The 22,182-nt window shown below is 44.2% G+C and overlaps 1 protein-coding gene across 5 annotated transcripts; it reads right to left on the bottom strand.

The window, feature by feature from the left end:
- Nucleotides 1-693: 693 nt before the first annotated feature.
- GRSF1 (G-rich RNA sequence binding factor 1) lies at nucleotides 694-21,433 on the bottom strand. Of its 5 annotated transcripts, none has more exons than XM_016951610.4 (10): nucleotides 20,842-21,433; nucleotides 17,518-17,674; nucleotides 14,475-14,630; nucleotides 13,664-13,807; nucleotides 12,891-13,026; nucleotides 9,201-9,385; nucleotides 7,451-7,572; nucleotides 6,623-6,758; nucleotides 5,625-5,699; nucleotides 694-2,027 (listed from the first exon to the last, which is right to left on the bottom strand). In XM_016951610.4, the coding sequence occupies exons 1-9, from the start codon at nucleotides 21,199-21,201 to the stop codon at nucleotides 5,650-5,652; spliced, it is 1,446 nt and encodes a 481-aa protein (XP_016807099.1). In that variant the 5' UTR covers nucleotides 21,202-21,433; the 3' UTR covers nucleotides 694-2,027; nucleotides 5,625-5,649. The 5 variants fall into 5 exon arrangements, with proteins under 5 accessions (XP_016807099.1, XP_016807097.3, XP_024211900.1 ...); XM_016951608.4 differs by having other exon boundaries at nucleotides 20,599-21,279; XM_024356132.3 differs by lacking the exon at nucleotides 20,842-21,433 and adding an exon at nucleotides 20,548-20,736.
- Nucleotides 21,434-22,182: the final 749 nt, after the last annotated feature.

Raw genomic sequence — 22,182 nt, 5'->3', positions numbered from 1 at the left:
CAAAGAGTGATGCAAAACAGTCTTCTCAAATGTGGGGAGACGGTACCGTCTTCCACTTGCATGTAAATAAGATTACTTTTACTGTATTATGTGCTGCTCTTCCTTTCCCATAACTACATCCACCTTAGCAATCACTTACGTACTAGCCTAGATCATGAACAAAAACAAAAGGGAGCATTCAAATACATAAAATGATTTCCCAATAATGGCCACATTTTGTACAGAAAACTCAGCCTGTAGCGTGCCAAGAAGATATATCCTTTCAACCTTACCCATCATATAGCATTTTAATGCTTTGCTTGCATTCTTTTTCCAGAGATGTGCAAATAAAACTCATTAGCTTAAATCAATTGCAGATGAATTCCTCACTACCCCAATCACAGTAGGCCCCACAGATCTTTTCCACAGCAAATCAGATACCAAATGTGAAAGAGCAACAAAGATCACGTTCTAATAGTTCGTACAACTACAGATACCAGTTCTCATAGCTTGGCATATTCAACCATATAGGAAAACGCATTTCCATCTAGGCAGTACTACTGATGATGTTAAGCTGGTTAAGTCATGTTCACAGGATTTTAGAGAACACACACGAAAATTAACCCTTACTACTTATATTAATATAGCAGGACTTGAGGTAATAATATATTCAGTTGACTCACAGACTCCAATAATAAATACTCTTAGGTAATCTTCAGCCTGAAACAAGTCTTCATTTATTGACTACAGTACAGTGATTTCACATCTTAGCTGGTAATCAAAGATGGTTATGTATTAAGTAAGAGAAGACATAGTCTCTCTTCCAGGTATCACCTGTCAGAAACCTGGGCAAATTTAATTTTAAGAACTAGAACTGCATCTCCTGGTGGCAGTCGTCACCCTGAGAACAGGAACAAGGCAAAGAAAGCATACAGGATTTTGATTCTCCTACACAGGTGCACATAAAGTTAGTTTATTAATGACTATATGTTGAAGCCAGCCATTTTGTCCAATATTTAAATAACAAGCTGTTTAATATTAAAGCAGAAAGTACTGCCACATTGTGACAGAAGTACAGCTTTATCCATAAACCCTTCACACAATTATACATTAAATGCTATTTTTATTTAAGCAAGGCACCCCTACTTGTTTTAAAATATGGGATGTACTACTGCATTAAAAAAGCAAATGAGGAGACTGATTTTTTTCCTATCTAGAGCTGGTTTAAATTCAAGTGAAGCCATTAATTTTCTTACCAGTCTGGACTGTTCTGACATGTCACTTCACAGTTTTGAGACTAACAAACACCCTTAGGTTTACCCCAAACCAAAAAAAGCCAGGGAGGGACAGTTTAGACAACTTTTAAGTTAAGACTAGAATGCCCCCTTAAGTAGATAGGCACCACCGTTATACGCCTATAGCACAAGGCTTTAGAAAGGCAAAACATTTCTAAAGACATAAAACCGCCAAATTGTCATTTACACTAAGCTGTGGTATTTTTTGTTTTGATTTTTAAAAATTCCTATCTCTAAGTAATCAAATACAGCAAAATTTAAAACTATTCTGCCAAACCATACCAGTTCAAAGGTCTGAAACCGTTCTTTGCTTTGGTGAATGTTTGGTTAAAATAAATCACTGTTTCACTCCATGAGAAGTTTTACATCAGAGCACTCAATTCACAGGCAAAAAAAAAAAAAGTTACTTTTTAAATGAAAGCGTTTAAAGAACACTGCTGAATAAAAATATGTGGTCTTTACAATGAGTAACATATCATCTATGAAAACAAACCATTTAATCATATAAAACAAAGACCATATTTTTAAATCAGATCCTGGACAGTTTAAACAAAAATTTTAATTTGTGGTTTATTTCATAATCCCAAACTGGATCTTTCATTTCTTCTTCTAAACAGTCCACTATGAAACTTTTCTTAGAAGCAATTAACCCAAAACACCAAAATCATTTCCCTAGCAGTTGCTGCTAATAAACTGGAACTGTATATCCCAAGTCCAAGAAAGATGTGCAAATGAAATGCTTCTTGCTTCACCCTAAAAATAAAACAAAAAATATTGTACATTTACTCAAGATGAAAAAGGATGGCACACATTCCCATACCATTTAAAATTGCAAATTCAAATTTTTCTCCTCTCTAATTTAGTGCAAGCTATCTGATAAACCGAGTTAAAGTGAGGAAAACTAGTCAGGCATTAGTGTTTACAGGCTGGTACAAAAAACTGAGTTTCAGAATATATTTTAAATAGATTTTAGCTATTATAAATATTTAACACCAAAGAATTGTGGGACTTCATATCCAAAAATAGCAACAGAAGAGGCCAGGCGCGGTGGCTCACGCCTGTAATCCCAGCACTTTGGGAGGTTGAGGCGGGCAGATCAGCTGAGGTCAGGAGTTCCAGACCAACCCGGCCAACATAAACCCCGTCTCCACAAAAATAAAAAATTAGCCGGCTGTGGTGGCGCATGCCTGTAATCCCAGCTACTGGGGAGGCTGGGGCAGGAGAATCACTTGAACCCAGGAGGCAGAGGTTGCAGTGAGCTGAGACTGTGCCATTGCACTCCAACCTGGGCAACAAGAGAGAAACTCCGTCTCAAAAAATAAATAAATAAATAAAAATAAAATACAAAACTTAGCCGGGCATGGTGGCATACGCCTGTAGCCCCAGCTACTTGATAGACTGAGGCAGGAGAATCGCTTGAACCCGGGGGGCGGAGGTTGCAGTAAGCGGAGATCACACCACTGCACTCCAGCCTGGGCGACAGAGAGAGACTCCGTCTCCCAAAAAAAAAAAAAAAAGCAATAGAATAGGATATAGTAATAGAATGAATGTCCGTGTTTTTTTGTTCCTTTTTTTTTTTTTTTGAGACAGAGTTTCGTTCTGTCATCCAGGCTGGTGGAGTGGTGGCACCATCTCAGTCACTGCAACCTCCGCCTCCCAGATTCAAGTGATTCTCCTGCCTCAGCCTTCCCAGTAGCTGGAACTACACACATGCACCACCACACCCAGCTAATTTTTGTATTTTTAGGAAAGACAGGGTTTCGCCATTTTGGCCAGGCTGGTCTCAAACTCCTGACCTCAGGTGATCTGCCTGCCTCAGCCTCCTGAAGTAATGGGATTACTGGAGTAACCCACCATGCCTGGCCCCATGTGTTTTCAAGAAATCATTACAGGTAAGTGTCTCAAAAGAATGAGCCATTACCTGTAGAAAAGTGACTGCAATACAACAGTAATACTTACAATACCTTATGGGAAAAAAAAAAAAGACACCATATATTTAATCGAGGCAAGGAACATCAAGATGTATTAAGCAAATCTCACGGGTAGGTTAACACTATAAAATTATGTACTTCCTAAGGCAAAAAAAAAATGCCATTTTAGGAAAAGGAAGCAGTGGCACATTAACTGTGTTTATGGATGATACACTCTGGTTTCACATGGTATCCTTTTAAAAATACCTTAAAACAGAAAATGGCTGGGCGTGGTGGCTCCCACCTGTAATCCCAGCACTTTGGGAGGCTGAGGCTAGCGGATCACTGGATGTCAGGAGTTTGAGACCAGCCTGGCCAACATGGTGAAACCCCGTCTCTACTAAATATACAAAAATTAGCTGGATGTGGTAGAGAATGCCTGTAATCCTAGCTACTTGGGAGGCTGAGGCAGAAGAATCACTTGAACCCGGGAGGCAGGGGTTGCAGTGAGCTGAGATTGTGCCACTGCACTTCACCCTGGGCAAAAAGAGTGAGATTTCATATAAAAAAAAAACAAAAAACAAAAGTAACCTGAGAAAATGGAAAAGATGTTTAAATTTAAGTGGGGAAAAAAAGCTAATGCAAGTCACATATCCAGTCTATTACGATTTATAGCTACTAAAGGTGGCTATTTTTTGGCAAACAGCATGATGTTGGAAATTATGCATAAAAATTCTATATGGAGATAATGCTCAAAGCTACCATATAAATCATAAGGAATTATGGCTGGGAGCAGTGGCTCACTCCTGTAATCCCAGCACTTTGGGAAGCCAAGGCAGGTAAATCACTTGAGGCCAGGAGTTAGTTCAAGACGAGCCTGGCCAACATGGTGAAACCTCATCTCTACTAAAAATACAAAAAAATTAGCCAGGCATTGTGGCGGGCACCTGCAATCCCAGCTACTCGGGAGACTGAGGCAGGAGAATCACTTGAACCCAGGAGGCGGAGTTTGCAGTGAGCCCAGACTGCATCACTGCAATCCAGTCTGCTCAACAAAGCAAGACTCTGTCTCAAAAAAAATAAAAAGTAGGCCGGACACAGTGGCTCACGCCTGTAATCCCAGCACTTTGGGAGGCCGAGGCAGGCGGATCACCTGAGGTCAGGAGTTCAAGACCAGCCATGACCAACATGGAGAAACCCCGTCTCTACTAAAAATACAAAAATTAGCTGGGCGTGGTGGTGCACGCCTGTAATCCCAGCTACGTGGGAGGCTGAGGCAGGAGAATCTCTTGAACCTGGGAGGTGGAAGTTGCAGTGAGCAGAGATCGAGCCATTGCACTCCAGCCTGGGCAACAAGAGTGAAACTCCATCTCACAAAAAATAAATAAATAAATAAATAAATAAATAAAAATTTTTTAAAAATGAAAAAATATCATAATTAATTCTATTTCCCAGCAGAATTTTTTTTTTTTGGCCCCCCACATCTGAGAAGCCAGAGCGAGAATTTTCATTCCTTATATTGACACTTCAATTATCATTAGTTTGATCTTTATTAAAAAGGAATGGTGCCAGGCGGGGTGGCTCACTCTTGTAATTCCAACACTTTGGGAGGCAAAGGCAGCAGGATCACTTAAGGCCAGAAGTTCAAGGCCAGCCTGGGCAACATAGTGAGACCCCATCTCTACAAAAAATTAAAAAATTAGGTAGGCATGGTAGTACACATCTGTAGTCCCAGCTACTTGGGAGGCTGAAGTGAGAGAATCACCTGAGCCCAGAAGGCTGAAGCTGCAGTGAGCTATGATCGCACCACTGCTAGCCTGGGCAACAGAGCAAGACCTAGTCCCTAAAAAAATTTGAAAAATAAAAAGAGAATGGTTTCTACCATATTACAAATTAGTGAGTGAATGATTATTAGTTTATCAATAGAAAATAATTTCCACAGTTGTATCTTTTTTTTTTTTTTTTTTTTGAGTCTCGCTCTGTTGCCCAGGCTGGAGTGCAGTGGCACAATCTCAGCTCACTGCAACCTCTGCCTCCCGGGTTCAAGTGATTCTCCCGCTTCAGCCTCCTGAGTAGCTGGAATTACAGGCACCCACCATCATGCTCGGTTAATTTTTGTATTTTTAGTAGAGACAGGGTTTCACCATGTTGGCCAGGCTGGCTTGAACTCCTGACCTCAGGTGGTCCGCCCACCTTGGCCTCCCAAAGTGCTGGGATTACAGGTGTGAGCCACTGCACCCAGCCCACAGTATTACCTCTTAAATTTACCTTATTATCTGGAGCCCCTAGAGTCTTATTTTCCTTTTGGACATGAATTCAGGAACAGTTCAATATACCTACTCCTGACCTCAGGTGGTCCGCCCACCTTGGCCTCCCAAAGTGCTGGGATTACAGGTGTGAGCCACTGCACCCAGCCCACAGTATTACCTCTTAAATTTACCTTATTATCTGGAGCCCCTAGAGTCTTATTTTCCTTTTGGACATGAATTCAGGAACAGTTCAATATACCTATGATCTGAGGATAATGAGAAAGATTAGTTTTAAAAAGTTGAAAAGGCAGAAAAATATTACAGCCATTTTTCTCACAGTTCAGACAGCAACTCAAACCCTCTGCCCTTTCCTTTCCCTAATTAAAAACAAAATTTAGGCCGGACACGGTGGCTCACGCCTATTGTAATCCCAGTACTTTGGGAAGCCGAAGTGGGAGGATCACCTGAGGTAAGGAGTTCAAGCCAGCCTGGCCAATGTAGCGAAACCCCATCTCTACTAAAAATACAAAAATTAGCCAGTGTGGTGGCGGGTGCCTATAGTCCCAGCTACTCGGGAGGCTGTGGCAGGACAATCACTTGAACCCAGGAGGCGGAGGTTGCAGTGAGCTGAGATCACACCACTGCACTACAGACTGGGTGACAGACAAGACTCCGTCTCAAACAACCACAAACAAACAAAATGTAAAATGGACAAACAGGCTGGATGTGGTGGCTCATGCCTGTAATCCCGGCACTTTGGAAGGTCGAGGCAGGTGGACCATTTGAACCCAGGAGTTCGAGACCAGCCTGGCCAACATGGCTAAACCTGTGTCTACTAAAAATAGAAAAATTAGTCAGACACGGTGCCAGGCACCTGTAATCCCAGCTACTCAGGTGGCTGAGGCAGGAGAATTGCTTGAACACAGGAGGCTGAGACTGCGGTGAGCCGAGATGGCACCGCTGCACTCCAGCGTGGGCGACAAAAAAAAAAGAAAGAAATTCGCAGGATAATTAGCAGACAAATTTTTTTAAATTATAATATAGTGTTTTATCTGTTACGTTTAATTTACTAGTACTAAAAGAATACAAATTTCTCAAGGAAAAATTCTACAATCCCAAAACAGAAAAAGATATTTGTAAGCAAAGACAAGCATCAAAAATGACAACGAAAGCCAAAGGCAGGACTTACGAACGTGGGACCGATCCTTGAGCATCGCTGCAACAGCATCCTCATGGGTCTCAAAGTGCACATCAGCTTCTCCAGTGGCCTTCCCACTGGAGCTGTATTCCATGGTGATTCTAACAGGCTTGAGTGGAGCAAAAAACTAAATGACAAACAAAGGCAGTCAAGAGGAACATGATGGATGTAAACCTACCTAGAAGTCTGGTGGCTCTTCATCTTTCTTTCAGACTTTGATTCATACACTTGATACATTTCTTTTTAGGAAATCTTTTTAAGCAGTAATATATTTATATATCTAGTATGTCTTCTGGCTTTTTACTTTTTCTCAGAACTCAAAGTGACATTTCAAATATCTGCTCTCAGCGAGCATGGTGGCTCACACCTGTAATCTCAACACTTTGGGAGGCCGAGGACAGTGGATCGCTTGAGGTCAGGAGATCAAAACCAGCCTGGCCAACATGGTGAAACCCCATCTCTACTGAAAATACTAAAATTAGCCGGGCATGGTGGCGCCTGCCTGTAATCCCAGCTACTCGGTAGACCAAGGCGGAAGAAATGCTTGAACCCAGGAGACAGAGGTTGCAGTGAGCCAAGTTCACTCCACTGCACTCCAGCCTGGGCGACAGAGTGAGACTCTGTCACAAAAAAAAGTGATACCAAGCCACACTTTTCAGCTACAGAAAAAGAAGCAAGCTTTGCAACCAGGAAGATGCCATCTTACTATCCAACGCAGAAATACTATATTTTCTTCTCTACCTTCCCCAAATTAATACAAGTTCAATTTTAGAACTTTTGTTCAAATCTATTGAGATTGGATATCTTACTGCCACACACGTTTATAATGTCTTGGGCATTGGCTTGGAAAGGTAATCCCCTCATGTGGACAAAATGCAGAGAAGACGCAGTTCCAAAATCAGCAGCCTCTGGAAGCTTTTCTGGCACCTCCTTAGGCAATTCTGAGAGGTGGAACAGAAAGCACTGTTAAAACATAACAGCTTCAAGGGTTATTAACAGATTCTAATTAGGTATGACTTTTATGTCCAAATCCTCAATTCCTCTTAAGAGCATTAAAAGCCAAAATGATCTGAAATTTCTGCCACTCAACAAATATCACCTGAACACCCATTAAGCACTGAATGCCTCAGACCATTACCAGTTTAAGAACTTACCCCTTTTTGTAACATCAGAGAGCAGGTAAAATGATTATGAATTAAACCCTAAAAGAGACTTTCTAGATTACAGGCACTGAAAAAAAAAAAAAAAAAAAAAAAAAAAGAACAAAGGCTGGGCGTGGTAGCTCACACTTGTAATCCCAACACTTTGGAAGGCTGAAGCAGGAGAATCACTTGAGCCCAGGAGTTCGAGACCAGCCTGGGCAACACAGCCAGACACTGTCTCTACAAAAAATAAAAAGAAAAATAAGTTAGCTGGGCATGGTGATGCATGCCTATAGTTCCAGCTACTCAGGAGGCTGGGGTGGAAGAACTGCCTGAGCCCAGGAGTTCAAGGTTGCAGTGAGCCATGATTGTGCCACTGCACTCCAGAATGGGCCACAGAACAAGACTTTGTCTCAAAAAACAAAAATATATACACACATATATATAGTGACAAGATAATCCCAGGGTACCAGTTTAAAAAGTATTTATCAAACTTAAAAGATTCCAAATGTTGCCCTGGGTTAGGAATCAAAGAAATAATTAAATCCAGAAGCAAACAAAAATCCTTACTTCAGGCGGGCACAGTGGCTCATGTCTGTAATCCCAGCACTTTGGGAAGCAGAGGCCGGCAGATCACCTGAGGTCAGTAGTTCAACACCAGCCTGGCCAACACGGGGAAACCCCATCTCTACTAAAAATATAAAAATTAGCCGGGCACAGTGGCAGGCGCCTGTAGTCCCAGCTACTCAGGAGGCTGAGGCAGGATGATGGCGTGAACCTGGGAGGCGGAACCTGCAGTGAGCCGAGAGTGCGCCACTGCACTCCAGCCTGGGCAACAGAGTGAAACTCTGTCTCAAAAAAAAAAAAATCCTTACTTCAGTCAATATTCCTGCTCATTACCCAAATCTTCCCCCATCTTAATTTAAATGTTGACATTTTACTTCCTTTTATCACATTTTTACTACCCAGCTTTTGATATAGTTAATAAAAATGATTAAATTTAAAACCTAGCAAAATAATTAAGCCTTTCTGCATATACTCAAAGTATGTAAAGTCCTATTAAATCTTTAGGCCGGGTGTGTTGGCTCACACCTGTAATCCCAGCACTTTAGGAGGCTGCGGCTCACTTGAGGTCAAGAGTTCCAGACCAGCCTGGCCAACGTGGCGAAACCCTATCTCTACTAAAAATATAAAAATTGGCTGCGCGTGGCGGCATGCGCCTGTAGTCCCAGCTACTCAAAGAGGCTGAGGCAGGAGAATCACTTGAACCCAGGAGGTAGAGGCTGCAGTCAGCCGAGATCGCACCACTGCACTCCAGCCTGGCAACAGAGCAAGACTTCATCTCAAAAAAAAAAAAAAAAAAAAATCACAAAACCCAAAACATTCAAGATAGACCCAATGAGTCTCAAGAAGAGGCAGGACCTTACCTATTTCCTTCTCACTTTCAAAAGCTGTCATGGGTTGAATATCCTCATTTACTTCATGTTCTTCAAAGACCATTTCTGGCTCAGTTATATACTTAGCAGTAGGAAAAGATGCGATTTTCTTTCCCTTATAAGAACCGACATGTGTTCGAACTTCATTCCTTCTGCTTGGAAATATCTCGATGTATCTATGTCAAAGCAAAAGTAAACAGGCACAAATGGTGCAAAGTAACTTTATACTGAACTCATTTAAAATAAACATGTATACATTATATTTCCAACAGCTTATGAAACACAGGTGTCAAAAGATAACAGGTAGGGAAAACTAATAATGCATACAGATAGTAGCCCATGAAAATATACAACAGAGTAGGTCACTGATCTAAGTTTTTGCATCAAGGTAACACTTTTTCTTCACATACATTTTAATAATATTTTCTACTCTGTTTTGCTTCATGAGAACAACTATGCTTAAGTTAATTGTGTATACAGAAAAAATTAATCTCATAAGGGTTTTTTAAATTGCTGGTTAACAATCTCTTGAAGCTCTGAAATTCAATTCTGTGCAAATTAATCATATCTGTATAAGATATTAAAAGTCACAGTAAAAGAAGAGCTAACTTCCCCAGAACTTCACTAAAAGGCTGAGAATTCAAGAACTAAGTATCAATTATGACTTGCTATCACAGGAGGGGACTATCTATTAAACCCAAGCTTCTGGAATAATTTTTTTTTTTGAAACTTGGATTTCTTGCTGTCACCCAAGATGGAGTGCAGTGGTGTGAACATGGCTCACTGCAGCCTAAACCTCCTAGGCTCAAGTGATCCTCCTGCCTCAGCCTCCTGAGTAGCTGGGGACTACTGCCGCCTGCTACCACACACTGCTAATTTTTTTTTTTTTTTTTTTTGAAGCAGAGTTTCGCTTTTGTTGCCCAGGCTGGAGTGCAATGGCACGATCTTGGCTCACTGCAACCTCTGCCTCCTGGGTTCAAGCAGTTCTCCTGCCTCAGCCTCCTGAGTAGCTGGAATTACAGGCGCCCGCCACCACGCCCAGCTGATTTTTTGTATTTTTAGTAGAGACAGGGTTTCACTATGTTGGCCAGGCTGGTCTCAAACTCCAGACCTCAGGTGATCCACCTGCCTCAGCCTCCCAAAGTGCTGGGATTATAGGCATGAGCCACCATGCCCAGCCCACACACTGCTAATTTTTTGTATTTTTTATTTTTGTAGACATGGGTTCTTGCCATGTTGCCCAAGTTGCTCTTGAACTCCTGGGCTCAAGTTATCCTCCCACTTCGGCCTCCCAAAGTGCTGGGATTATAGGCATGGGCCACCGCGCCCAGCACAGTTTCCTTTTTCTTAACATGGCCTTCTAAACTAAGAGTTATAAAACTAGCTTGTGTTTACAAATCTATAAAGATTAGATGAGCACTACTTCTTTAAAAAAAAAAAAACCTTTGAGCCTGGACAACAAAGTGAGACACCATCTCTACAAAAGTTTTTTTTGTTTTTTTTTTTAATTAGCCAGGAGACCAGGTACAGTGGCTCACACCTATAATCCCAGTACTTTGGGAGGCTGAGGCAGGTGGATCACTTGAGCTCAGGAGTGCGAGACCAGCTTGGGCAACATGCAAAACCCCGTCTCTACAAAAATACAAAAATTAGCTGGGTGTGGTGGCATGTATCTGTAGTCCCAGCTACTTGGGAGGCTGAAGTGGGAGGATTGCTTGAGCCCAGGAGGCCACAACTGCAGTGAGCTGTATCACACAACTGCACTCCAGCGAGGGTAACAGAATAAGACTCTGTCTAAAATTAGCCAGGCATGGTGATGCATGCCTGTGGTACCAGCTACAAGGAAAGCTGAGGTGGCAGGACTGCTTGAGCCCAGAAGGTCAAGGCTGAAATGAGCAGTGTTTGTGGCACTGCACTTCAGCCTGGGTGACAGAGCAAGATCCTGTCTCAAAAAACCAAAAAACCTTTGAACCACTTCTATCAGTAGATCCTGAAACACTGGCTTTGGAATGGCTGTTTTGTTTACTTCAAAGGAGCCGATTTAAAAGGCCAGAAAACAATAATAAAAAAAAATTAACAAAACAGTGATTTAACATTTGACATTTTAAACTGTACCTCCAAAGTTAAAGTTAAAACACAAATGAACCCACTTATCATCATGTGCATCCTGAGGTGATGTCAACATGAGATACTGTACAAGACAACTGATCTAATTTCTTCAAAAGTCAATTGCTTTTAAAAAGGGGGGAAGAATAAGTAAGGGGGATTTGCTCTAGTTCAAGAGAATCAGTGGTCAGGTGCAGTGGCTCACACCTGCAATCCTAGCGTTTTGGGAGGCCAAAGCGGGCGATCACTTGAGCCCATGAGTTTGAGGCCAGCCAGGGCAACACAGCAAGACCTCACCTACAAACACACACGCACGCACGCACGCACACATACACACAGCCAGGTGTGGCGGCACATGCCTATTGTTCTAGCTAGTTGGGAGGATGAGGCGAGAAGATTGCTTGAGCCCAGGAATTCAAGGCTGTAGTGAGCTATCATCATGCCACTGCACTCCAGCCTGGGTGACAGAATAAGACCCTGTGTCTTAAAAAAAAACACACACACACACACACAGAGAATTATGGACATAACAATCAAATGCAGTGTGTAGACCTTATCTGGATTCTGTATTTTTGTCCGGTGTGCTGGGTCACACCTGTAATCCCAGCACTTTTGGAGGCCGAGGTGGGTGGATGACTTGAGTCTGGGAGTTCTAGATCAGCCTGGCCAACATGGTAAAACCTTGTCTCTACTAAAAATACAAAACTTAGCTGGGCGTGGTGGTGCATGCCTCTAGTTCCAGCTACTCAGGAGGCTGAGGCAGGAGGATCACATGAAACTGGGAGGCAGAGAGAGGATGCAGTGAGCCAAGATCACGCCACCGCACTCCAGCCTAGGCGGCAGAGTGAGACTCCGTTGCCAAAAAAAAAAAAGGCTATTTTTGGTATAATTGGGAAAATGCTATTATGAACTGTTATTAGATAATATACTATTGCTAACGGTGTTAGATATAACATTGAAATTATGTAAAAAAATCTTTTTAAAAGATGCATACTAAAAAAAACCCAGATGAAGCAAATATAACAGATGTTACATTTTATATATAAATGTGTTAATCTAGCTGCTCTAGGTAGTCTGTCTATGGGTTAGTCCTGCCCCACAAGGAGCAGTCAAGCCGGGTGCGGTGGCTCACGCCTGTAATCCCAGCACTTTGGGAGGCCGAGGCGGGCGGATCACGAGGTCGAGAGATCGAGACCACCCTGGCCAACATGGTGAAACCCCGTCTCTACTAAAAATACAAAAAAAGCCGGGCATGGTGGCAGGCGCCTGTAATCCCAGCTACTTGGGAGGCTGAGGCAGGAGAATCGCTTAAACCAGGGAGGCAGAGGTTGCAGTGAGCCAAGATCGCGCCATTGCACTCTAGCCTAGGCAGAAAGAGTGAAACTCTGTCTCAAAAAAAAAAAAAAGGAGCAGTCGAAAAAAAATTGTTAATCTAAATTATGGGCATTTGATGGCTCACTACACTACTCTCTCTACTTTTCTATGTTTGGATAACTTTACAGTCATATTACAGCACATTCATCAAAATGACTTGATGTGTAACACTTCTGCATCATTAGTATCTGCTTTACTCACCGATTACCAATTTCTTCCCTGTGTTTCAACAGGGCTTGGTTGGCCATTTCTGGTTCTTCAAATTGCACATAGGCTTCCCCTGTTTTTCGCCTCCCTCTATAGTCCATCACAAAAGTAATGTCAACTATATTCAGTCCTAGGACACCAAGAGATTTTAATGCTACTAGCAGGCTTTTTTATCCTTAGAATTAACACCGTCATTCACATACTAATAAAATTTTTATTCTGTTTTGCCAGTCCCAAAACTGAATACATGCTTGACAGGAAGAAAATTATTATGCAGTCAAAAGTCAGTAACACCTACATACTTGAATTTCCAGAATAGGTAAGGTCCAAGAAGCCCACCCAAAACATACAATTCTCCCCACCAGTTTTTTTTTTTTTTTTTTTTTTTGCTGTTAATTATATACTAGGAAACAATAGAAATCACAGACTTCACTGCTAATGGTTCTAGGAATTAGAAAATACTTTTAAATTATATAAATTGTTGTTGTCTTACACAAATACAGCGACTATTATGAGAAGTTATTTCCTTCAATAGTAAAACCCTCATGAAATTATTCTGAAATCTGACTTCCCTCCTAAAATCTGCCTGATAGAACAAAAACACATACAAAATCTATAAATATTAGAAATTTAAGTGAAGAGCTCTCCCCTAAAGAACCTAATATAACTGCATGCCTTTGCCCAGAAACAGGCTCATCTAAGATATAGAAGGAGATACCAAGGGAAAAAAGATATGAGCTCCCAAGCATAATACAACTGCAAAGTACCTGCAAAGAAGTCTACAATGTCTTTCTCATTGCAACTATAAGGAAGTCCTCTCAAACGAACCACACCATCATTTACCACAGGCGAAGATTTGACTTGCAAGCTCTTCATTAAGGCATCCACATCTTCATTGTTTATCTCATATACTACGAAGAAAAAACACAACAGGGATGAAAAATTTACATAACAAAGGAACAAACCCATTAAAAAAAATCATTACAACTTGCTGGGTTATCTGAGAATTCAATAACTATTTTAATCTTTATGCGCTTCTCTAGAGAAAATAACAAATGACATTTATTGCATATTTACCATGCGGGCATAACTTCTTTAATTCTCACAGCTTGTAAGATACTTCATCGGCCAGGCACACTGGCTCACACCTATAATCCCAGAACTTTGGGAGGCCAAGGCGGGTAGATTACCTGAGGTCAGGAGTTTGAGACCAGCCTGACCAATATGGTAAAACCCCATCTCTAATAAAAATACAAAAATTAGCTGGGTATCATGGCATGTGCCTGTAGTCCCAGCTACTTGGGAGGCTGAGACAGGAGAATTGCTTGAACCCAGGAGGCAGAGGTTGCAGTGAGCTGAAATCACAACACTGCACTCCAGCCTGGGTGACAGAGTGAGATTCCATCCCCCCTACAAAAAAAAGAAACTTTATCTCTTTATGTTTTATTTTCACATCCTATAAAAGAATGCATTCATACAATCTAAATACTTCATTATTAAGGATCAAATAAAAACTACCTTGAAAAGTATAAAACCTAATGCAATGATCCCAAAAAGCCATAATCTGACTTCACATACCTTCCACATACCGCTGGCCCATGTACATGCGGTGCTTCTCTAAGGCTTTCTGCACATCCTGCTCTGACTCCATTTCAATTAAGGCATCACCCCTTCGTTTCCCATCTCTGTTTAGGAGAAAATGTATTCCATTCTCACCGTTGCGGATTCTGCAGTCTAAAAGAGTATGAGCAAAATCAATTGAAAACAGAAATCAAACTTTTAGCTCAATTATGTAAGTCACAAGAATGCAATTTTCCAACAACAAAGCAGGAAACAAGTGTCATATTCCTTACACAAATCCCCATCACTGAAGTCATCCAAACACCAATAAGGATTTAGTCTCTAAAACCTTCCAAGTAGAAAAGATAAGCAAACCTTAGCACAGAAGCTTATGATCTCCTTCCTGATCATTAAACAGCAAATCAGGACAGGCCCAACACAAAATTCATTATTTCTATTGCAATGTTTCTACAATCACTTAAGGAAATACAATATAGTTAAATTCATACATAAGTGTCTTCCTTTAAAATCATATCCATAGGTCTCTAAAATATTTCCTGTATGAGTAATTTTATTACCATAGTTTAACTTTTTGTTTTTGTAGAGAGGCGGTCTCATTTTGTTGCACAGGCTGGTCTTGAACTCTTGGGCTTAAGTAATCCTCCCACCTTAGTCTCCCAAAGTGCTGGGATTACAGGCATCAGCCACCACGCCCAGCCTTTTTCCCCTTTTCATACTGCATACTTTTTATAATGGGAGTAAGTCCAAGATGTAAGTGGCCAAGTGGCTTTAAAAAAAAGTTTGACCAGGCTCACTCTGGGCATACTGCCTAGGATTTATTCCTGCTCCACAAGGAGCAGCTAAAAAAATTAATGAAATAGCCAGGCATGGTGGCTCATGCCTGTAATCCCAGCCCTTTGGGAGGCCAAGGTGGTGGATCACCTGAGGTCAGGAGTTTGAGACCAACCTGGCCAACATGGCAAAACCCTGTCTCTACTAAAAATACAAAAATTAGCCAGGCATGGTGATAGGTGCCTGCAGTCCCACCAACTCAGGAGGCTGAGGCAGGAGAATCGCTTGAACCCGGGAGGTGGAGGTTGCAATGAGCCGAGATTGCGCTACTGCACTCCAGCCTGGGTGACAGAGCAAGACTCCATCTCAAAAAAATTAATAAAAATAAATCATAGTCAGATATAGAAACTAAAAAAAAAATCCCACAGATATGTAAACCCTCCAAACATGTTATGAAGGGAACTTTATTCCTTGATACTAAGTGACCTTCTATTGTAAATGTCTGTATTACATAAAGAGTCACCCTTAATTCCATATTTCCACTGACAGGCTTGACTTTTTGATATGTATATATTAATACCACAGAGAAAAATAATTTCAAACCATGTAATTTTGTTTTTCAACTTTTATTTAGTACACGTATAGGACTGCTACACAGGTAAACCATGTGTTATGGGAGTTCGGTATACAGATAATTTAGTTATCCAGGTAGCAAGCACAGTACCCAATAGGTTTTATTTTTCTTTTTGAGACAGAGTCTATCTCTGTCACCACGGCTGGAGTACAGTGGTGTGAACTCAGCTCACTGCAACCTCCGCCTCCCAGATTCAAGCGATTCTCCTGCCTCAGCCTCCCAGGTAGCTGGGACTACGGGAGCGTGCCACCACGCCCGGCTAATTTTTTTTGTATTTTTAGGAGAGATGGGGTTTCAACATGTTAGCCAGGATGGTCTCGATCTCCTGACCTCGTGATCCGCCCACCTCGGCCTCCCAAAGTGCTGGGATTACAGGCGTGAGCCACTGCACTTGGCCCCGATAGGTATTTTTTAATCTTCTCCCCAACCCTCAAGTTGGCCCTGGTGTCTTGTTGTTCCCCTCTTTGTGTCCATGTGTTCTCATTGTTTAGCTCCCACTTGTAAGTGAAAACATACAGTATTAAGTTTAATGTTCCATGTTAGTTTGCTTAGGATAATGGTCTCCAGCACCACCCACATTGCTGCAAAGGACATAATCTCATTCTTTGTTATGGCTACATAATATTCCATCATACCAGCTGGGCACGGTGGCTCACGCCTGTAATCCCAGCACTGTGGGAAGCCGAGGCAGGCAGATCACAAGGTCAGGAGATTGAGATCATCCTGGCTAACACGGTGAAACCCCAGCTCTACTAAAAATACAAAAAATTAACTGGGTGTGGTGGCAGTCGCTACTAGGGAGGCTGAGGCAGGAGAATGGTGTGAACCCGGGAGGCGGAGCTTGCAGTGAGCCGAGATCATGCCACTGCACTCCAGCCTGGCAACAGAGCGAGACTCCATCTCAAAAAAAAAAAAAAACCTACATAGTATGATGGAATTTTTTTTTTTTTTGAGACAGAGTCTCACTCTGTCGCCCAGGCTGGAATGCAGTGGCACCATCTCAGCTTACTGCAAGCTCCACCTCCCGGATTCACACCATTCTCCTGCCTCAGCCTCCCAAGTAGCTGGGACTACACGCCTGGGTAATTTTTGTATTTTTAGTAGAGACGGGGTTTCACTATGTTAGCCAGGATGGTCTCGATCTCCTGAGCTTGTGATCCGCCCGCCTCGGCCTCCCAAAGTGCTGGGATTACAGGCGTGAGCCACTGCGCCTGGCCCATACTATGCAGTCTTAACGTTAAAATACTTTTGTTGCATTCAAAGTCTTTATACATATGTAAATTGAGACAGTCTCACAGTGTTGCCCAGTGTGGTATGGAACTACTGGCCTCAAGCCATCCTTCCACCTTGGCCTCCCAAAGTGCTGATTACAGGCCTGAGCCACTGCCCCTGGCCCAAAGTCTTTCAATTCGTTACATACCGCAAACCACACACATGGTATCACTTGGTATATGCAACCAACCAGAATGAGACAGTTCCCAACCATCAAAAAGGAAGGTGACAGCGTAGTCTGACATGGATTTGTAGCACTACCTTTTACTCAGACAAAATTACATACTTAAAACATACATTCCTGCTTGTGAGAAACAATATAAGGAAAAAAAAAAAAAGAAATAAAACATACATAAAATATACCTGAAAAAAAGTTAAGCACATCTTCCATAGTGCATGACCAGGGCAGTCCTTGAGCTCGAATGAGAAAGACATCATCCACTTCCTCTTCTAACTTGGACGGGGCCAATTCACACTCAGGGGGTGGTGGAAGGTCCTCCAGGTAAGTAGTTTTGGACTCCTTCCAAAGGAAATGAAGAATTGTAAAAAGAGTTGCATTTACAGGTAAAAAATGTAAAAAAATTCTTAGAAAATGTTTATTCTACAAACTAACATTCTAGATATTATTTCAGAAGCAAAAAGTAAACTTCACCAATCTAACCCATCCTGTTTTGGCTTAAATTGTACATCCAAAAGCCATAAGCAGGTATATCCTAAAGGTTTGGCAGGACACAAATTTCATTCAGGGTTTGTTTTAAAATTCATCAACCCCAAATTATAGCTAACAATAGTGTAGTTAAGGCAACACAAGAAAGGTCCCGACAATTTGACAAATATTTGATTGCCCCTACACACAGTGTTTGCCGCCCTCATCTGAAATAGCTATCTAGAATACGATAAGCATACAAGATGAGATACTGAGTGCTATAAATAAGATACAAAATACTACAGGAATTCAAATCAGAGCACTAACAGAAGAATCAGGATGTGACATGAGATGGGCCTTGAAGGAAGGATAGAATTTTTATGAGGATATAAAAGATAGGGTATTCCAGTTTGAAGGCGAGAGAAAGAAGCAGTACGACCAAACGCCCATTTGAAAAACAGCAATTAATTCCAACTGTTTAAATTAGGAGCCAAAGAAGGTGACCTGGCAAAAGAGGTTGGTACCATAGAGCAGAGGGCCTTGAGTGTGGAGCTCAATGTGTGTCCTTCACTTGGTAGGCAAAGATAAGTTAATACAAGACACTGAGGACTGGGTAAATCAACAAGACAGCAGGACGCCTTGGGAATATTCCTCTGTCAGCTGGTATGCCAGACCAAGTGATTAAGGGAAAGATCTTAAAGACAACGGCAGCAGTGTGAGGCTAAAGACTTGTAAAGTCTCTTTTATCGGATTAAGTAGAACTGGAATTTAGTAAGAATCCACGAAGCACTACAACCATAACCTAAGAAGACAACTCAGGCTTTAAGACTTGCACTCTACTGGGCCAGGTGCGGTGGCTCACGCCTGTAATCCCAGCACCTTGGGAGGCCGAGGTGGGCGAATCACGAGGTCAGGAGTTCAAGACCAGCCTGGCCAACATGGCGAAACCCCATCTCTACTAAAAATACAAAAAATTAGCCGGGTGTGGTGGCGTGTGCCTGTAATCCCAGCTACTCGGGAGGCAGAGGCAGGAGAATCGCCTGAACCCGGGAGGTAGAGGTTTCAGTGAGCTGAGATCTCGGCATTTCACTCCAGCATGGGCAACAGAGCAAGACTCCGTCTCAAAAAAAAAAAAAAAAAAAAAAAAAAAAAGACTTGCACTCTACCGGACTAAGGACAGAGATATCTTTCTACTATCTGTCATTTTCTTTTCTTTTCTTTTTTCTTGAGACGGAGTTTCGCTCTTGTCGCCCAGACTAGAGTACAATGGCGCAATCTCGGCTCACTGCAACCTCCCCGGGTTCAAACGATTCTCCTGCCTCAGCCTCCCGGGTAGCTGGGATTACAGGCGCCCGCCACCCCGCCCGGCTAATTTTTTTGCATTTTTTTAGTAGACACGGAGTTTCACCACGTTGGTCAGCCTGCTATCGAACTCCTGACCTCAGGTGATCCACCCGCCGCAGCCTCCCAAAGTGCCGCGCCCAGCCCTATCTATAATTTTCATTAAGGCTTAATGTTAGGCCGGGCGCGGTGGCTCACGCCTGTAATCCCAGCACTTTGGGAGGCAGAGGCGGGCGGATCACGAGGTCAGGAGATCGAGACCACGGTGAAACCCCGTCTCTACTAAAAATACAAAAAAATAGCTGGGCGCAGTGGCGGGCGCCTGTAGTCCCAGCTACTCGGGAGGCTGAGGCAGGAGAATGGCGTGAACCCGGAAGGCGGAGCTTGCAGTGAGCCGAGATCATTCCACTGCACTTCAGCCTGGGCGACAGAGCGAGACTCGGTCTCCAAAAAAAAAAAAAAAAAAAAGGCTTAATGTTTAGTTTTAAGGAATAAATGTAAGCAGTGTCTAACACATAGTAGATGCTCTACAGATATCACTGCAGTCAATTTCATAGAAAAAAAAAGAGAGAAGCTAGCTCACAAAAGTTTATTGGAGATGGTTTTGTTGTGGTTTTTGTAGACAACTTTCCCCATTTTTCCATAATTCCATAAGCATCACAAGCTTTTACAGAAAAAGGCAGCGTAAAGTATTGGGCCAGGATTCAAATCAATTAGCTCAGCCACTGGCAGACAGCAGCCATGCTGATTAGCCTCCCAGTCTCCCTAAGTTAAAGGAGAAGCACAAATTGAATTAAGATAAATATGACCTAAGGAATCAGGGGCTGGGTAGTTAAAAAGTGTGCAGACAGTTCCCAGATGCCACGTACCAAGAAGAGAAAGGTTCATCTACAAGGCACAAAATATTTGCAATCTAAGTACACACCGACTTTTCTTAAAAAATTAAGAAAAAATGGAAAGGAAAACATTGTAAATTCATTCCTGGGACCCCAAGTTGTGTCCTCAACCCTCAACGCTCCCTCCCATTCACCCCCTCCCCCCAACAGCTAAATCTCCAAACTGCTTTCCCAGACGAAGCGACACACAGTCCTAAAAGACCTTCTGTATGAGTGGAGTTGCAGAGGTGACCTTCAGTAAACCGGGACAGCTCGTCTTTCCCTGGGGACAGGAGAGGGAACGGCGCGATGGGGACAGGCTCCTTCCCTACAAGCCAGCCCACGCAACTGTGTGCGCGCACCTTCCCAGCAGCGGCCGACCGAGAGGCGCCGAGGGCCGCCCAGGCCTAGCGCTCGGGCTGCACGGAAACTCCCAACCCTCCGGCGGGCTCGGGCCTCGCAACTTCACAACCAGCCGGCGGAAAGCAAGAAGATGCGAGGTGGGGGCGTCAGCAGCCTCACGAAACCTACCATGGGCCAGGCGGGGAACAAGGCCTCAACATTCACCCCAGCCACACTTACACTGCCCAACCGACCAGAGACTCGAGGCGAGAACAAAACAAGCAGAAAACCCGACGCCTGGGAGAGCTTCCCTTGTTCCAGGGCCCAATAGGAGCACAGGGTGGACGGGGGCGGGTGTGCGGCGAGTGTCGCGGATCCCCGGGCGTGCCCGCGAGGCGCACACGGAGGGACGGAGGGGCGCGGGGGCGCGTGCACGCGGCCTGGGAGGGATCTCGCGCCAGGTCCCTCGCGGCGCCCACGTACCTGGCTGTAGCTGCGCGTCGGGACCGCGGCCGCCGCCGCCGCCAGCGACTGCGGCAGCAGAGAGGCACGGAGGGCAGGGTAGGACGCGGCGGCCGCGGCCGCGGCAGAGGTGGCCACAGGGGGAGGCCCCGCCAGCCTCCCGGGAGGCACAGGCCCGGTCTGGAGGCCACGCGTCTGGGAGGCAGCGGCCGCGGCGGCCCCGAGCAGCAGCAGCAGGCGGCGGCGGCCGGAGACGCCCGACGGGATAGAGCCAGCGGCAGAGTACAAGGGCAGGCAGGCGGCGCCGGTGCGCCGGCAGCTGCTGCAGTTACAGCCGCAGCCCCGGAGCAGCGCCCCGAGTACCCAGCGCGTGCCGGCCATGGACTCCGGAGGCGGCGCGGGGCCTGAAGGAAGCTGCTCCCGCAGCGATAGTGGAACGGAAGTGGAATCCAGGGCCGGTTGGGGGTGGGGTGTGCCTGGCACATGCGCCGCGGGCACTGGGTGGGGGGGCCTCCGAGAGTCGGAAGGAGGTGGAGGAGAGTGCGACGCTCCGCCCTTGGGCGGGGCTGCCCGTGGTTTGGGCGGGGCTGCCCGTGGTTTGGGCGGGGCCCGGGGAAGTGGGTGCAATCGAACTGCTCTTTTTTTTTTTTTTTTTTTTTTTTTTTTTTTTTTTTTTTTTTTTGAGACGGAGTCTCGCTCTGTCGCCCAGGCTGGAGTGCAGTGGCGCGATCTCGGCTCACTGCAAGCTCCGCCTCCCGGGTTCACGCCATTCTCCTGCCTCAGCCTCCCGAGTAGCTGGGACTACAGGCGCCCGCTACCACGCCCGGCTAATTTTTTGTATTTTTAGTAGAGACGGGGTTTCGCCGTATTAGCCAGGATGGTCTCGATCTCCTGACCTCGTGATCCGCCCGCCTCGGCCTCCCAAAGTGCTGGGATTACAGGCGTGAGCCACCGCGCCCGGCCGAACTGCTCTTTTTTCAGGCGGTGGACACTGAGGCCCAAAGTAAGTGAGGCTAGGGGCCTGGCGCAGTGACTCATTCTTAGTGACTCATTCTTGTAATCCTAGCACTTTGGCAGGCAGAGGCGGGCGGACTGCCTGAGGTCAGGAGTTCGAGACCAACCTAGGCAACACGGTGAAATCCCGTCTCTACTAAAATACAAAAAATTAGGTCGGACGCGGTGGCTCCTGCCTGTAATCCCAGCACTTTAGTAGGCCGAGGTAGGGCGGATCACCTGAGGTCAGCAGTTCAAGACCAGCCTGGCCAACATGGTGAAACTGTGTCTCTACTAAAAACACAAAAATTAGCCGGGTGTGGTGACGGGTGCCCGTAATCCCAGCTACTCAGGAGGCTGAGGCAGGAG

The sequence above is a fragment of the Pan troglodytes genome, chromosome 3 (genome assembly GCF_028858775.2).
Source record: "Pan troglodytes isolate AG18354 chromosome 3, NHGRI_mPanTro3-v2.0_pri, whole genome shotgun sequence".
Taxonomy (NCBI): domain Eukaryota; kingdom Metazoa; phylum Chordata; class Mammalia; order Primates; family Hominidae; genus Pan; species Pan troglodytes.
The sequence above is the reverse complement of the archived record's forward strand: the minus strand, read 5'-3'. Positions and strand labels throughout refer to the sequence as shown.

Coding starts and splice junctions, on each gene's coding strand:
- GRSF1 (XM_016951608.4), bottom strand. CDS start 21,201: ATGGCCGGCACGCGCTGGGTACTCGGGGCGCTGCTCCGGGGCTGCGGC. Junction 9,386..12,890: donor AGGGAAGAAATTGGTAATCG/GTGAGTAAAGCA, acceptor GCTTTGACATAG/ATACATCGAGATATTTCCAA. Junction 7,573..9,200: donor TGAAAGTGAGAAGGAAATAG/GTAAGGTCCTGC, acceptor TCCACCTCTCAG/AATTGCCTAAGGAGGTGCCA.